The sequence below is a fragment of the Dromiciops gliroides genome, chromosome 5 (genome assembly GCF_019393635.1).
Source record: "Dromiciops gliroides isolate mDroGli1 chromosome 5, mDroGli1.pri, whole genome shotgun sequence".
Classification (NCBI taxonomy): Eukaryota; Metazoa; Chordata; class Mammalia; order Microbiotheria; family Microbiotheriidae; genus Dromiciops; species Dromiciops gliroides.
In genome coordinates this window covers 84424797-84442799 of record NC_057865.1, presented here as the reverse complement: position 1 = coordinate 84442799, position 18003 = coordinate 84424797, and the positions used below count along the sequence as shown (strand labels likewise).

At 43.1% G+C, this 18003-nt stretch overlaps 1 protein-coding gene across 1 annotated transcript in view; it reads right to left on the bottom strand.

Moving 5' to 3' along the window:
* PTPRN2 (protein tyrosine phosphatase receptor type N2) overlaps window positions 1–18003 on the bottom strand; it is a 1559908-nt gene that overhangs the window by 174815 nt on the left and 1367090 nt on the right. The window contains exon 13 of the mRNA XM_043965830.1: window positions 3462–3674. Within this exon, the coding sequence (XP_043821765.1) occupies window positions 3462–3674 (213 nt within the window). The remainder of the gene's footprint in view (window positions 1–3461; window positions 3675–18003) is intronic.

Here is an 18003-nt window from a genome sequence, read left to right as displayed (position 1 = left end):
AGCCCCATACTACGAATTACGTGTATTGCATGGATATTACATGGACTGGGAATGGCATCAATGGGAGTTGCCTAGTCAGATTTGCATTGTAACTCCTGATACAGATGTAGAGCTGATACAATGTCAACAGAATAAGTTGCCTCCCATCTCCCACCACAAAGAGTCTAGGGAGGACAACAATGCTCCTGCTGTTTTTTTTTGTTTGTTTGTTTGTTTGTTTTGGCAGTAACAAGGTTCCTTCTTTCTGACTCATATGCACCAGTAATGGAACAGGAAAGACAAAGAAGGGAGAATGAAACTTGAGTCTCAAATTTACAACTTTCCTATATAGGACTAATTCCAGTTTTAATTTTATTATCCTACACAAGACATAATAGAGAACATCTATATGTTTAAAAGACAACATCTCTGGTAATGACATTTGCCTATTTTTACCTACCAGGTTTAGATCTCAAGATGTCACTTTTAAACTACTTTTATCTTTAATTTTTCTTTTCCTTTAACCACTAAGAAAATTAAAGCCACTTGCCCCTTAGTAAGTGAAAAGGAGCAGAGATTCAAACTGTTCAATTTTCAGTGTAAACCAGGTGAGGAGTCTGTCCATTATCACATTTCTCTTAGTATGTTAGTTAGCTAAATTCTAAAAATGAAGTAAAATTTGAAACATTAAGGTCAGGATGGGAAATCTTAAAAGCTTATGGAAAGTGTGAGAAATCTATGTAAAGAAAATAAAAACAAATAGAACACCTCTTAAATAAGTTTTTAAGGCACTTTAAATTTAAAGGTGGACCAAATGGCTCCATCTATGAGAACCAGGCCAGATATACACGAGTACACAACAGTTTTGATGAAAAGATAAACATTGTCTACCTGTCCCCCACAAGTTAAAAAAAAAGGGGGGCCTCTTAGCCTTTTGCTCAGTTGGCTCTTAAAAATAATAAACAACGAAACTTTCTCATCCTTTATTAAAAAAAACAGGGAACACTGTCCTCTGCCCAGGTCTGTTAAAAACAAAACAAAAAACAACACCCTAGTACTAACATTTTATGCACAATATTCACTTAGATAAACTCACTCCCTTTTAATTCAAGTTGTTTCCTGAATAGAGATTTCAGTACTAACAAAACTGAGAAAATGAGCAGTAAGGCCTTCAATGATCCCATTTTAAAATGTCGGGAGATTCTATAGATTCCTACATTTTATAATGGAAAGTTCTGTGGGGGTGGGGTGGGGGGAGGTGTTTATCAATCTGGAATGAGGTAAAGCACACATTTCATTTATTGTCTGGATTACAGATTCTTATTAAACAAACCAGAGCTCATTATAAAATCAATATCAACTTAACCACCGCGGCCCCAGGAGGAATGGCCAAAAGGTCACTCCCAGAAATTCAAACAATTTTCCTGCTGGAAGGGCACGATTTTAATTACAGATCCTATTAATTAGAGCTGTCACTCGGAAGATTTTTTTCTGTTAATTATCACAAACTCAGCTTTAAGTATGCATTTTTTAACCTGCATTTTTTTAATTAGGCATTTCTGCGTGCACGTCCGATCTTTCCATTTCATCAATTTCTGATATTTGAATTTTAAAATGTATCCAACGATGCCATGCTTCTTAAAAACTAGACATCAGCATGATCTCCTCCGACTCCCATATAGAACAAAATTGATGTGATAGTTTATTAATGTATGGACATTATTTGAGGCCTGGAAGACCTGGTTTCATATATTGATGATCTTTCTCAATGAAATTTCCTGATGAATCCAGTCACTTTATGTGACATTTCTTTTTTTTTTTCTTAAGTGAGGCAATTGGGGTTAAGTGACTTGCCCAGGGTCACACAGCTAGTAAGTGTTAAGTGTCTGAGGCTGGATTTGAACTCAAGTACTCCTGACTCCAGGGCCAGTGCTCTATCCACTGTACCACCTAGCTGCCCCTATGTGACATTTCTAAGGCTTCTTTCTCTAAAATGATTTTCCTTTTGCTTTGAACCAAAGCTGAGAGCCACTCTATTGAAATGATATTTTCCACACATTTAACAAGTCTTTACTCCTTTACAGAGAAGAATTCAATGACTATGCTTGTAACTACCTTAGAAGGATCTCTAGCTTTATAAAAACAATGGCAATGCTAAAAATTTCGAAATTAAAAGGAAAATTTTTTCCTTTTGACACATTGAAAGACAGAAATGTCATACACTCAAACACTTGCACATATAAACACATGTGCACACACATGTGTATGTGTTGAAAATGACATATCAGCTCCCATGTGACAGGCACGGAGTTGGATTGGCCTATAGGGCTATAGACCCATTTGTAAGAAGTACATTTTGGAGCAATATGAGTATTCCATCTAAGGAGGAGTTGCTAGAGGCGGGAAGGGGGAGGATCCTTTCTGAAGAAGGAAAGTAGCATCCTGATTATATTTTTCATAGTAATCTTTACCAATTGATACCAAGCTTGATTATGATGATGGAATGATTATTAATTAGTTCATAATTGGGAACTATTTAAAAGGAATCCTATTCCTAGAGTCACCCAGGGAAACAAAGCATAAAATAGGATGGAAAAAATGCACATACGTATGCATTTCAATGAAACTTTAAAAATGCTGAAAGAGCAAATTACTTTCCAAAACGTGTAAATATCCTAATTATATTTTATATAAAAATAAATCAAATGCCCTGAGTTGCAACTATTCTGAGCATAAGCTCCATCCTTGTGTTCCTAGAGTAACAGAGTTGAATGCACAATTTCATTAAAGATCATTATTAATCATGAGATATGTATGGCAAAGCATCCAAAAAACATTGTGGGTTTTTTGTTTAATGCCCAATTGTTCTAAACCTGCCTTCTTCAGATTCCCATTGGTTACTGATTTATTTCACAGATTTGCCTGTAATATTTCTGTATTACTTGCACACAGCTGCTACCATTGTTCTCATGGAGAATTCTTGGTTTACCTCCCATCTATCAGCATTATATTTCACTTTATTCGAATAATGGCAGAAGGTGACAACAGATCGGGTCAAAGGATCTATTCACAGAAGACCCGGAGGAAGTTGATGATTTAAGAGACATCTTCAAATATCTACACAACCAATTTATCATGCATCTCTAGCACTTTTCATTAATAGTGGCCAAACTAAGAAAGATTATAGATAATACATAATTCATGGATTGTATTTTTTCCACATTTCTAATTAGCAACTAGCTTTCACAGCTAACAGGAGAATACCCAAGAACAAGCATAAGATTAATATAGAGCAGTAAAGCTGTAGTTGTAATATATTTACATGAATACTAATGAGAAGTCTCACATAGTGTCATCAAAGAAACTAAACTCTGAATACAGAAACAATTGCTGGAAGTGGGCAAGGGGCTTAAACCACCCAACTAATCTGTTTAAGTAGCTGATAAATTTAAAATATTTAAGAAAAAAAATCTTTTTCTTACCTGGTAAGCAGCAGTAGCATCAGAACCTGAATCAGCTCCTAGTGCTGAAAGCTTCTCCTTTAGCTTGTGATGAGAACTATGGCGGAGGCAATAGAGGACCCCTGAAGCTAGGAGGACCCCAATGATGCAAGCAATGGAGATCAGGGTGAGGATAATGAATTTAGTAGAATCTTCTTGCTCTACTCCATGAGGTAAAAGCTTTAATTTGCTTTTCTGTAGAAAAAAAGAGAGGAAAACAGTTCATCAGTACTTAGTAAATCATGAGTTTTTGAAACCAGATTAGAAAAAAAGAAGTTTCAAATTCAAGAGAAAGTTAAATTCAGGCACAATGCAGAGTTAGCAGGGAGGGAAATGGAACTTCAAACTAGAAGAATGAAAAGTGGTTTCCAATTACTTTGTTACAGAGTTAAACATTTGAGAGAGGAAAATGAAATGCATAATTTTTAATGGTAGTATTATTTTTCAAACTAAAAAAACTTCAAGTGTTTGGCAGCTAATTTGTTTTCTAAGTCAAATAAAGTGGCTACTCACTTCTTTTAAACAGGTACAAGCAATTTGGGGCAATTTATCGAGCTCATGCAAAACAAATGTCTAGACTATTCAAATAGAATCCTATGGCTAAAACTAGGAACAAAAGTAAAACAATGTATTCTGTACACATCAGTATGAAGAACTGATGTAATTAATTCTTTTTATTAATATAGTTAACAGGGGAAATCCTTGTGACTCTACAATTTCCCCTCCTGGAAAGTGTTTTTTACTTAGCTTCAAAATTGTACTTGAAAGAAAACTCTTTCAAGTTATTGCTCCTTTTACTTAAAGAACACAAATTCATGTGTCTTCCATGAATCTACTGGATCACTGCACATGTCTTTCCATTCTACACTATGCCTAGAAGGAATTAAAGGAGGGGTGGGGAGGGGGAGCCTGGGGCGGTGTCAGTCTTGAACTTAAGTCTTCCATGGTGTAAAAAAAAAAGTGACAGAAAAGTTTTCAACTTCTTCAGATTCTTTCCTTTTCTCTTTCTTTTTCTTCCTTTCTCTTTTTGGGGAAGGAGAAGATGGGGAGGTGGTGGGAAATACAGAAATATGAGAGAATCCTTCTGGTGCATTTCACTTGTCTCCATGTGCTAAAAGTTGTACCATAATCTCCCCTCATTAGCTTCATTATAAGGTATATTAGCAACAATTAAAAACGCAACATGAAAATGAAAAGACCAGGCACGCAAATTGCAGCAAGACTCATTTGGCCAGCATTCCCCTTTCACAATTACCAGGGAAATGAATTGAAAAGCACGCCCCTGCCTCAGTCCTGGTTGCTACAAGATGAGAACAATTAACAAACTCCTTTCCACCACCTAATTTCGCGTGGTAACAAAATGGATTTTTCCCCATGAATGCCTAGCCGGCCTATTCATTATCTCTCTTCTATTAGTAATTTTCTGCTCCGTATTCAGCTAGCCAACTCTTAATTTCCTCCTGTCTTGCAGTGTACACAGTGCCTCTTATGTCAGGCCGGGTCCATTTTTATCTTGTAATCATAAAGGCCACCAAAGCAATTATCGCTGGTCTTGACTGGAAAAGCTGGTCATTAATTAGCCTTCTTTTGCCTCCAGTACAGCGGATTAGCTAGTACTGGGGCTGAGTTAATGGAAACGCGGGTTCAATGAGAAAAGACTCCCAGATTTTCTTGCCTGGATGCGCTGTTCGAAGGAGGATTGTTAGCCTCGTAAACCACGGGTGGTGGATTGAGTAGAGCAAGAGAACGAGCAGGAAAGGGGTGGGGGTGCAGGAGCAAAGAAAGACAGCGGGAGCGTAGAGGGGTGCAGAGAAGGGGGGGAGAAAGAGGGAGAGAGGGAGAAAGGGAGAGGGGGAGGGAGGGATCGAGAGAGGGAGGCAGGGAGGGAGGGGGAGGAGAGAAAGAGAGAGAGAGAGAGAGAGAGAGAGAGAGAGAGAGAGAGAGAGAGAGAGAGAGAGAGAGAGAGCGAGAGAGCGAGAGAGCGAGAGAGCGAGAGAGCGAGAGAGCGAGCGAGCATTAAGCCAAGCCGAGGAGCCCAGAATGAGTCCACGACTCATGTGTGGCTTACAAAGCCCTTTCTCAGCTAGCTTTCAAGCTTGCAGCCCTCTCCTTCTCTGTGGCTTGCCAGTGTTTACTGTACAAGACACCCACTCCCATCTCTCCTCTCCTCGCCTCCCCGCCCCCCACCCCTTCCTTACTCGGGACCCACAGGCGCTTCCAGAAATGTCACTCCCAAGAGCGGACCAACCCACTACCCCAAACGCAGCCACAGCTCGCTCGCTCGCTCTCGCGCGCTCGCGATCTCTCGCTCTCGCTGTCTCTTGCTCTCTCTCCACCTTCCTCTCCGATTTTCCTATCCCTCTCCTTCCAATTCTCCCCCGCCTTCCTGAAACTACACGGAGAAAGCCCTGACCAAATACATAAATAAGAGGTATCCAAACAGCTCCCTCCCTCCCACAAGGCTGGACGGAAGGGCGGGTTGGGTGGGCTGGGGACTGGGAAGGTGGGAAAGGGGAGATTCCATCGCGTAAGCCAAGCCTGTATCTTAGCACGCCTAGCACCCAAGCCTCTTCAAAGCCTGAAGCCAGGCTGGGCTGGGCTGGGCTTTGGAAGGCTCGGGGGCGTGGGCGTGGGCGGGGGCAGGGGGAGCAGTCAAACTCCTCTTCCCTGAGAGCTCCGCTCCTGGGCTCAGGCAGCAGCAGCAGCAGCAGCAGCAGCGGCGGCGGCGGCGGCGGCGGCGGCGGCGGCGGCGGCAGCAGCAGCAGCCGCAGCGGCAGCCGCAGCAGTAGCGGCCGCAGCTGTCGCCTCCTGGACTTTCTGTCTTCCTCCTCCTCTTGCAGCTAGCGGCATTTGATTGTTCGAGTCTGTCCAGCGGTACATTTAAAGATGCAGAAGCTGAAGAGCTACCCTCCTCCCTCTTTTTCACCCGCCCCTGCCAACGTCCCACCCTCAACACCTATGCAGGATAAAGTCAGCTGCAAATACAGAATAGGGAGTAGGGGTTCTGGGAACGGGTTTTCCCCCCTTTCTTCCCAGAAAGGAGAGTGAAGTGGAAAGAAAGAATGGCTTCTCCACACCCCGCAGCCCTCATAACCCCAGTCCTTCCCTAGGGATCCTAGCTATAGTTGCGCCGAGCCTAGGTCGGGTGGGCTAGGAAAAGCAGCAGCCTTTAGCAGCCCTGGGGACCGAAGGAGATGTTAAAAGTCTCCTCTCCTCCCGCTACCCATCCCCAGATTAGCATTTCTGTGAAAGGACTTTCTGTCCCGCTTTGGGTGAGAGGTCAAAATCTACATCTAAATGGAGGGATATTTTGAAAAATGATGGTTTCCCCTGTCACCCCCTCCCCCACCCATCTTCCCTCATTTTTTTCATCTCTTCGTCTCCCCCCCGCCCCCGCGCCCTTCCTCTCTCTCCCCCAGTTAGACTCTCTCTGTCACTAAATTCTTTGCATCGCCCTGCCTTGGACTGGCACCGGGCTCCCAACACCTTTTCTGGGCTTCCAGCCCTCTCTTTGCTCAAAGCTTCTCCTAGCAGACTTCCCATAGCCAATGGCCTGGAAAGTCACCATTCTGAAAGGAGATTCTGAACCCCACCAACTTCCTTATTCTGCATCTTCCCGTGGCATTTAATTCGACCGATGCGTCTCTTCAATACTAGACTGACAAGGGGATCATAACAAAGGAAAACACATACGCCAATGGGTGGGGAAGGATACCCAGCTGCCCACCAACAAATAGAGATAGACACTGTAATGCATGCATGCACTAACCCAGAGATATCTGCACATGAATATGTAAAGGCTTCCAGGCACACAGATTTACTGATATGCTCGAAGTAATGAAGATATTATGAGCAAACACCAATGGATATCTGCACATCCATACAATGTTGTTGCAAGCAGAAATTTCTATAGGTATTGCATGCAGATTTTGTCCTGCACAGAAGTGGAAAGGGATTAGAAGTTCATGTTACTATGCACTTATTTCCCACTTCATATATAAAGATGCCATGTAAATTTACTTGCTACTAAACATTTCTTACTCCTCATGTTTATTTGCATGTAGTATCATGTAAAGAAGTTTGTACTTGCGGAAGACATGCACATGCTACTGTATCAAATACATGAAGTAACCCATCTATAGCCACCTGCCATATACAGACTCCCCCCCCCCCCCCCCGCACGGGAAAACCAAAGTTTAGCTTGTATTACTTAGCAGGGTCTAATGCAACAATGGCAGTGGAGAGTGAATAGGAAAGAAATGTTACAATAAATCTAACCGATTTTTAACCCTTTAAATAACAACAAAATAAAATAATAAATGGTGATTTTTATAAAGTTAAGGGGAAGGGCAACTGAAGTACTACAAGTGGATTGCATTTTTTTTTAAACTGGTGCTTGCTTCAAAAAAACAAAATCTTGGAACAGCATGTTGTCATCTTATCTTAAAAAGTGACAGATATTCACATGCTTCTGGCCCGTCTGCTAGCTCCGGAAGCACTGAAGTCTTTGCACAACTCAAAAATACGATCCAAAATTTCTTTGGAGAAGAACGAACAAACCACAACAGTTGTGAGAGAGCTCCACGGATGTGACTTTTCAAAACTGCTTTCCAAAGAGCCGGGACCACAACCTGCTCTGAGTGGATCAAGGTATGCAGACATACCCCATCGGAAAAGCTGGCCTTGGACCTCTGATTTTTTAAATTGGCTAACAACTGGCCGTTAATTATTAGCGAACTGCGTTTCTCCTCCACCCCACCATCTCTAGATGGAGATGCAGACTTCCAGCTCTACTAACGCTGGGGGCCGCCTGCTGCTGCTTGAGCACAGAAAGAGAGAGCTTGGAATTCGTTTAAAAGGTCAAATAAAAATGTCAAGGATAGTAGTGGTGAAAGAGCTCCTGGGACTCTCCTCTGTGCGCCTCCTCCCACCTTCTCTGCCTCCCACCTACCCTAACCCCCTACCAGTTTCTCATGGCTTTGGAAGGAGAATGGAAAAGGGAAAGGGGAGGAGGAAAAGGAGGGGGAAGGGAATGTAATACCCTTTACTTTACATGTTCTTAAATCGCCCTCAGCTCCCTGCTGTCTCCAGAGACTGTCTATTCTGCTCCTAGAAAGAGCCACAGCCCTATGCTCCCGGTGGGAAGGCCCAAGAGCTGCAGAAGACCTAGGAGAGACCTAAAATAAGTGTAGGCAATTTTCTCGTTGCAGAGAATGACACTTTTTTGGGAGGGGGGAGGGGGTTGCATGACTTCTGCTCTGTTTGGGGAGCCCAAAGAACTAGGGTAGGATAACCTGGACTGAAAGATGACTGGGTGGGTGGGAGGAGATATGGAGAGGAATTGCTATGGAAAAGGCAGGAGAAACGCTATGTTTGGGTTAAATTCTAAGTGTGTACGGAGAAGGCGGGAGGTTGAGGTGGGGGGCGGCGCTGTGGGAGGAGGAAGGGAGGGAGTTGGCTGAGGCACAAACACGTTAAGATCATAGGATACTATAGCCTGGGAAGAGAAGCCATCTAGGCCGAATCCCTAATTTGGAGCAGGCTCACCTCTCTGACAAATGGGGGTGGGGTGGGGGGGGTCCTGAGTTGATGAAATTGCACGCCCCAAACCTATGGCCAGCGCACCTGGAACAGCAATCGAAAAGGCCCTACCTGGCGCTGCATAGCACAGGGCAGGCACGTGGGTGGTAACTTAGAGGGGGCGGAGAGTAGGAAACAAAATACTTCATCCAATAAACAGCAGGTCCGAGTCTAGCTGAGGAATCCGTGAGGGGAAATCCCTAAACTGGAAGAACCCCGAAAAAACTAGTTCTTTATTATGACAACAATAAATCTAAAGGTAAAGAAATGGGAGTGTTTTTGTTCTCCTGAGGCAGAGACATATTTAAAATTAATTAATATATGTGTGTGTATACATATATATTGTTTAAGGAAACCCTTTCTGTATAGAAATAAATTTACCCTTTATTTGACTTTCACTTTAAGTGATTTCTCTACCCCCTAACCAAGCATCTCAGTGAAAGCTCTGGGATTGGTTGTTTTTTTTCTCTTAAACTTCAGTTTCTTTCCTCTTAAGAGGCTCCCAACCCAAAGAGAACCCTGGACTAATTAGAGACTTTCTGTCAGTCTTGACATGAAATTGAAAGTAAATGTTTAAATATTTATGAATTTGACATTTACAGGCAGGTTTCTTTTAAAATCAGAGCACCTCTAACTGTGCTATGTACTACTCAGTTTAGGGACAAGCTGGGGACAATGAGTATGGGAAGATTGGCGACAGTGTGAGGAAGAGAGAGGAAAGAATTAGAAACCAGTAAAAGTAGAGTGTTTTAAAAGAAACACCCCCCCCCTTAACAGATAAATTATGTGCATACGCATGCACATAAATCTATGTATGTGTCCATATATATAAATAAATTTTAAAGTCAATGGAAATTTAGCTAATTATTCATTTTATTCAGGTGTTCATTAAAAATGTACAATGAAAATGTACTGAGCCTTAATGGTACACCATGTTATAATGAGTCAAATTAATTATTTTCTTAATAAAAATACCCTGAACTACATTGGTTATTTCTTCCATTAAAAAAATCTACTTTTTAAAACTCCTATAACTTTGATTAAAATGAACTGCAACAAAAGTTGTGATGAAATAATAATACCAGTCTAGCTAGGCCTATAGGAAATTTCTTATAAAAAAAATCAGGGTGCAGAGGATTCAACTTGTTTAAATAATACTAACCCACAGGACTGGCATTATACCATCTTCCAAATCTAAATGACATAGTTAACTTAAAAAAAAATTTTTTTAAATACCATGGTTAGAGCTATATCATCTCATAAGTTTTTACAAGGGAAAAAAGAGGTTATGAGCCCCAAAAGCACACTGAAGCACCCAAACAAGTTCAAAACTTTGTACTTGTTGCTTTATAGTAATGTTACTTTATGTATTGTAACACTATGTAATGTCACTAATCAGTCTCATCAACCTATCTGTCTCTTAGAAGCAAATGCCAAATTTCTTTAACAGGGAGATTTAAATATTGTAGGTATTGTTCTTGTTTTCATCATTTCTAAGGGAACAGAAAACCTTTTCTCTGGTATTTTCCCAGTGTTGTGATAATTTCTTTTACATAAAGTATCCTCATGTAAAATTCTAAAGGGAAAGTTATTCAGAATCAAAGGACTACTTGTGAGTTACTGTGCAAATTGTCCATAGGGTTAAAAAAAATCATCTGCAGATTACTTGGGGATTTCATTTCACAAGTAGCAAACCTTTTTTCCTTTCTGGCATTATGGGACAGGTCAAGATGGAGGAGTTTTCAAGTGGTAGTAAATAAGTGGCCAAAATGACTAAACTTTAGAATATTTTTAGCCTTAAAACCTTTTGGAAAGAATTTTTTTTAAAGCTGTTAACTGAACTATTTTTAATTTGGAATTCGCCACAGAATTCTAATAAACGAGAGAAGTCAGGCGGAAATAATCATGTATTAATTCTCTGCATTACAAAATCTTTTCAGAAGCTATTATCAGAGCAAGAGGCATTGTGGTCTGAATTCGGGGTGGGAGCGATCCTTTGTGCGCCTGAAAGCCATTGTTCCTTGGTGCAGATGAAATTCTACTTGCAAATCTGCCATTCAAATAGAAAAAAGAGAGAGAGGGAGAGAGAGAGGGAGAGAGAGGCCTATTTGGGCAGAAGAAAAGAATTCTACAAGAAAATGATTATTCTTAAATATAAACTTTTATGAAAATAAGTTTCAGACAAGCTTTTTGAAGGGATCTTTTAAAAGGGATTTTTCAGGCAATGACACTCAGAAACATAAAAGATCATAAATTGCTTAGTTTGTCACCTTTAAATATTACCAAAACACCAGCTTTGGGGAAATGCGGTTCAGTTTTAAGGGAGCTGAAAAGATTTAAGGCCCCAGGGTTTTGGGTTTGGGGTTTTTTCCCCAAAATCACTTATGTGAAATGTTTATAGTAAGGTTTGATAAACAGCACATTGTCTAGGTTATTTTTAGAGAGAAAACAGACAATCAGCTTGGCACAGGCCAAAATGGATAGTTCTACCAAAAGGAAATGTGCTCAGAGGCATCTCTCAGATTTATTGCCAGGGTTTTTACTACACTCAAAAGCAAGGCCAGCCCTAAAAAGTGTTGCTTCTTTCTCCTGCCTCTTAATTCTTTTATTTATAGAAGTCTCCAGTCTTTGAGTCAAAGGAACATAATGTTTGGGTATGTTAACAGGGACATTCTTTGCTCTAGATCTTAGTTATCTTATACACCTATGCTGTAATATACCTTGGACTAACATGCTATCCTTGTTAAAAACTGAAAGAAAATGCTATTACCTCAATCCCTACTAATAACTGGGTCTCTTCTAGGATAAAGGGTCAGAGAATTCGAATTTTCAGCTAGAGGACAAGAGGCACCACCCTCAAAACCTCTCTATCTTTGCTATTAGCCTTCTGCTATAGTATCACTTGAGACAGATGTCAGTTGAAATGGAGGGTCAATTCTAGGCTTTTCCTGGGAGAGGTTGAACTCAAATGGAATGGTGCTTTCTTGTGGTCCCCTCCCCCTTATTTTATTTATAAGACTCCATAGAAAGGTCGGAAAGATTAGACCACATCACTGAACACAAAAGGTAGATGGCTTCCTGGGACCTCTAGCTTATTCACATCACTGAGAAAGGTCACCCCGAGGAGCTGAGGCCCTATTCACTGGTCTCTGCACAATACTGCTGCCTCCACCTTCCTCCATGCCACAAAGCTAGTTAGGATGGCTTCGAACTTACTGGAGGGATTAATATCCCCAACAACTAACGGATCAAACCAAGAATTCAGCAAATTCAACAAGGCCACAGCGACCAGTGGTTTCTCCTTACCTTATCCCTACCCTAGCCTATCATTACCCCTTTAAGCCAACCTTGCACAGGCTTTTTGATTTCCAAAAAGGCCACAAAATTGAACTGAAGTTAGAATTTGGTTGATTTTCTTTTTTTTTTCCTCCAAAAGAAGCTACTGGGTATTTTTTAAAAAATCTTCAAAAGAAGCTTTCTTCAAAAAAAAAAGGGCAATGTAATATTAGGGTCATCCCTACTCCTTTTCCCAACCTTGAGTACAAGAAAGCTTTAAAACCTGCCTGCATACATACATACATGCATACATACATACATACATACATACATACATTACATACATATATTCTGCCTCAATCACCACTAAAAACCTTAGCTATCCCAAGGGACTTAAAACATTAAAAAATAGTTTGGGGATAGCCTCTTATTCAAGCTATTTTGCATTATTTCATCTTTATGACTCATTCAGCGTCCATACCCTAAACATGTGCTTACTTAAAAAGGAACCTGGAAACACGAAGATATCCTCAGACGCTGGTGCTAGCACCAAGGCCGGGAAAGAACTGGGGCATTCAATACCCATTATATACTCAACGCTGCTAGCTCTGCTCTCTGGGATTGCGACAGAGGCCGCTCTGAGAAAGACTATCTCCCGGGGTTGCTTCTTCCAGCTGTCTGTGCCCCAACAGCAGACAGAAATCTACATCAGCCCCAGAGTAGAATTTAAAAGAAGCGTTTTAAACAGGAGTAGAACATAAGAAAGGAAAGCAAGAAGAGCTGGTGGTGGTGGCAGCGGCAGTGGTGGCAACAGCAGTGCCGTTCAAGGGGAAAGAGCTGTGCATCCAAACATCCGTTTCCATATAGAAACAGCTCAGCAGCCCCTGGCAAGGCACACCCGAGGACGTCAGTCGCGTCCAAGGCGTCACTGCCCTGAGCAAGTCGGGCAAGCTGAGAAAGAGGCTAACCTAGGGCATCAGGGAGGGGACGAAAAGAGAGAGGGGGTGGGTGAATAATTTACAGTCCTAGGGAGTGTGTGTGTGTGTGTGTGTGTCGCATGCATTTTGGGGAGGGGGGAATCCTGTGTGGGGAGGAGGTTCTTGGCTGCAAGGCATTTTCACCAAGCTAACCAGGGTACCAAGTGTGCCAAGGGCTAGGCATTACTTCTTGGAGTTAGCAACTCCAGGCTCAGCCATACCCCTGGGAAGAAACGGCGGGAGATTTCTCCACTTTATAAGCCGAGATGGCTGATTGCTTGAATGTAGGACTGTGAGATTCAGAGAAATACACTGCACTACCACCCCCTTTCCCCTCCACAAATATGCCCCCTGGGAATTTAGTGTGGTGGCGGTGGGGGAACAGTGCTTTCTCTAATACTATGAGCATTCCTACCACCACCACCCCCCAAATAAAGCCCACAGCACAAACAGACCCGAGTCCGATGAAGGATGAAGTTTCTTTCTTTCCTAGGGGTTCTAGGAACAGCATTGATCTGAGCTTCAAGCGAAGTTCTTGCTTCAGTTCTGGAGAACCGAGGCTGTGGTCCTGGAATTCTTCCTCAAAAAGTCGGTGGGGAAAGAGCAGCGTGGGAGACTCACAAAGGGAGTTCTTTCCCCACAATTAGGGCTCCCACCTTGCCTCCACCCCCAGACCCCCATGCGCGCGCACATGCATGCACTTATACACACAAGCGCACACGCAAACACACACACATACACACACAAACACACACATACACCTTTCTTCTGTCCAAACCGTCCCATAGTTCCAAGTCAATGATCCTGAGTCCTAACTAGTCATGTTCAAGTAAGAGGTTCAGAGGAGAAAAGTCAGGATGTACTTCCTTCAGTAACACCCTCTCCAAGCACACACTTGAGCCTTCATTAAAGGACTCCGAATCACTTTCCCCTCTACACCATTACAATCCTCCCCTCGCTTAGAATCTCAGATAACTTCCGGGCCTGGATTAAGATGAAGTACAAAGTGTAAAGAGAAAAAGTAATGTCATGCTACTGTTGTAGGGGGTGAGGGGGACAGAGAGGGAATAAGTAACGTAGGGGAACTCTGCTTTGGTTCCATCTGACTGCACGGTGGAAGAACTTTACTTCGAGATCAATCCCATACCCACTCCCAGCCCAGCCACTACCAAATCCCCCATCTCCCACACTGCCTGTCCCAATTCCCAGGGAGTGTGACTAGAGAGGGCTGCAGTTAGGGGCTAGCCCTTAGAGTTAGTTGTCTTGGGACCTCGTAGATAGCCCCTGTGAGTTCTGATAGGTGTTACACTGTAGAAGTCAGGTCTGTCTATCCAGTCATTTCTTCGTCTATCCCTCGGTCGGTCTATCTATCTATCTATCTATCTATCTATCTATCTATCTATCTATCTATCTATCTATCTATCTATCTATCTATCTATCTATCTATCTAAAATGCTAAGTTGGTCCAGCTAAGTTGCGCATCCCCTACCCCTTTTCATCACCATTGCCACCAACGTACCACTAAAATCCCCTCTCTCAGTCCCTCCTCTTCCTTCCCCACCCCCTAACTCACATCCCCATCCTCCAAATCGGGCATTAAAGTAGAACCCAATGAGAAGGCATTTGGTTACCTGGTGGTGTCCCGGCGCTCAGTGCCCACCGACGACGGAAGGAATGATGTGGGCAAAAGAAATGGCTTCTGTCCAGGGGGACTGGCCATATACACACACACAAATCACCGTCACTCACGCTCAGTAGTGGTTCCCGGGGGGGAGGGGGCAGATTAAAAAAAGAAAAAGGAAAGCATTCTCCTTCTGGCCACAGAAGTTCTTCGTTTCCCCTTCGAGACAAAGGTATAAGGAGCGCTGGCGGCAGCAATGGTGACAGTGGCAGCTCCCCCATAGGCACCGGCACCGGCACCGGCACGGCCACCAGCAGAAAGAAGAGCTCCTAGCTTCGGAGAAGAGCGGCAATAGCAACAACAACTCTGGCTCCCTGAGGACCCCATCCCCCCTAGGGGGGCTCGGCTCGGCTGGGGGAGTGAGTGCATTGGGGCTCCCTGACTCTCTGTCCATCACCAAGGGCCGCGTGTGTAAGAGAAATTCCGGAGCGCCCAGGCTCATCCCCTGCTTATATGTGCACGCTCCCACCCAGCCCCTGCCGGCTGCGGCACATGGCCCATCCACCGGTTGCTATAGCGATATCTCCCCCCCACATGTTGCTGACAGCAATTGGCTAAGGGGGCCTGGGCTGTTAATAAACCTTCTCTGGAGTGAGACTATGAATGGACATTGACTTTGTCAGTCATTCGTAAAAAGCTGCAGCTTGGGGGTTTGCTCCGTTTCTTTCTTTCATCCTTCTTTCTTTCCATTCTGATCTCTTTCTTTTCTTTCATCATTCCAGTCTCATTCCATACGATAGAACTTGAAGACAGGACAATGGGGGGTAAGGAAGAGATGAGAATGGAGTATTAAAAATAAAACTCTGGCATCTTGAATACGGTGGGGGAGGGGTGGGGGCAGAGGGGGAAGGGAGGAAGGGGAAGGGGGGGAGAGAGAGACTGTAGAAGCAATTTGCAAATGCATTTTGCATCCTGAATTTTGGCCCCCTTTCCAAATCAAAGTAAGTTGATACCTGGCAAATGTGGGGAGCTATTTTCACTTTTCAAGTTTCTGGAGTTAAAGTAACTATTAACAGCTACCTTTTTAGAAGTAGAAAATAACACAAGCCATTTTTCAACCCTGGCAAAACTTAAACAGTTACTAAGAACTTGTGGACCTACCAGGAACATTTTGGAAAGCGGGTTGGTGCAGTTAAATAATGTTTGACCAGCCCTAAGAAGTGAATTCAAGCAATCTTTTTCCCCACCCCTAATTCCTGTCTTTTCTAAACTCTTCAAGAGTTTCTGCCCAACCTCACATCCCCACCAACTCCTTCTACCATGGGTGGGTGGGTTGGAATAGAACAGGTGTGGGAGAGAAAGGGACAAATGAAACTCTCCTTTCTATCAACCTTTGTCACATCAGTTAAAATATTTGGCTTATGAGCAGAGAGACTTAAATCAATGAAATTGCCTGGGAGTGGGGTGGGCAGCAGGAGACAGGGCTAGGGCTCTTGATAGACTGAGCAGAGGCTGTGGGAAAGTTGCCAACCTTCAAGTCACTCCAATCTCATCTCACTTTCCTTGAACCTCCTTTCCAATAGGGCACCATTGGGAATTAAGTTTGGAAACCTATCTCTGGATACCATCAAGTACTTCCTCCCTGGTTTGGGGAACCTTGCACCCATGATCATGGCTACAGGTTGGAGCAGTCACTGGGTGTGTTCCTGGCCCCTTCCTAAAGAGGGGATAGATCGAGGAGCTGAAAACTCAACATCTGTTTGTATAATGCACTCTCAAAAACCCACAGCTGCAGAAACAAGGGGAAGAAAGAAAAGAGAGTGTATGTGAAGGGGTGGGGGGGGGAATGCGAGGAGGAGGGGGAAGGGAGATCTTGTCAGAAGCAGATGACAAGTCTAGGGAGGCCTCTTTAGTTTCCCCTTTTCTTGAAACATCCCAGTACTCCCCTCTTCCACCCCCTTCTCATTGTTCCCCTGTTTTCTAGGACAGCTGCACCCGGCAGGTCTGAGAAGAGAGAAGCCCTTTCCTAACCCCTGACAGTCCCTTTCCTCTCCAGCAATCCCCCTTTCCTGGCCTCCAGAGGCTTCTCCCCAGGGCTCAGCACACTTGCCACCTTCTCTATAAACTCCTCCACTCCATTACCACCTTTGAAACAGCCACCCACCCCCTAGCAGAAGCAGGTTCCCCACTGGTTCCCTAGAAACCTTCCTTTTCCTGGGGCTTTTATCATTTCCTCCTCCCCTTTCTTCCAGTCCAATCCCATTTTTGTTCCTTCTCATCTTCATCCCAGCTCACCCTAAAGTTAGGACACAGGTCCATTCTCCACATTTTACACATCTTTTTGAAGTGTGTGTGTGTGTGTATGTGTGTATATATATATATATATATATATATATATATATATATATATATATATATATTGGGAGACCTTTAATACCAATCAGCAGGTTACTTGGTACTAACCCATTGGTGTGGTTATAGAAAAGATGCCATTTTATTTAACTAGAGGTTCTTAGTTGTCTTGTTGGGGGTTAGGGAAGTCCGGATGCTTCTGGTATTAGAACGTATGTTTGTAAGATCCAGCAATTTTTTCTTTAGTGCTGAATCAGCCAGAGGTCACTCTAGGCAGCCGAAGACCTGACTTTGTAGATGCAGGGCTTATGGGAAGTTAGGAAGGAGAGGAAGTGAGAAGAGGTCTAACAGATTCTGTGGGTGGAAAATCTGTTTAGTACTAAAGTTTACTGGTCCACCTGCCTTAATGAGATGGGTCCCTAAAAGTTGAAAAGGATACCCACATACCCACTATCCTTTCTCTCATCCTTCAGATTCAAACGGGGGACATCAGGATAAGGGGTTTAGGGAAAGGGAGATGGAGCTTGGAATCTTAAAACTATCTTGTGTTGAAGTAAGAGTGATCCTGTTTCTCAGTCTGCTCTCCTCCCAGGAACTTGGTCAACCACCAAAGTTTTGATAAGGTAAGTCTAAGAGTTTTTGTTCTCCCATTCCTTCTCCTGACTGTGTTGCCCTTATGTTCTTAAAGTAAATTATTGGCAAGAAATAGCTTTTTACG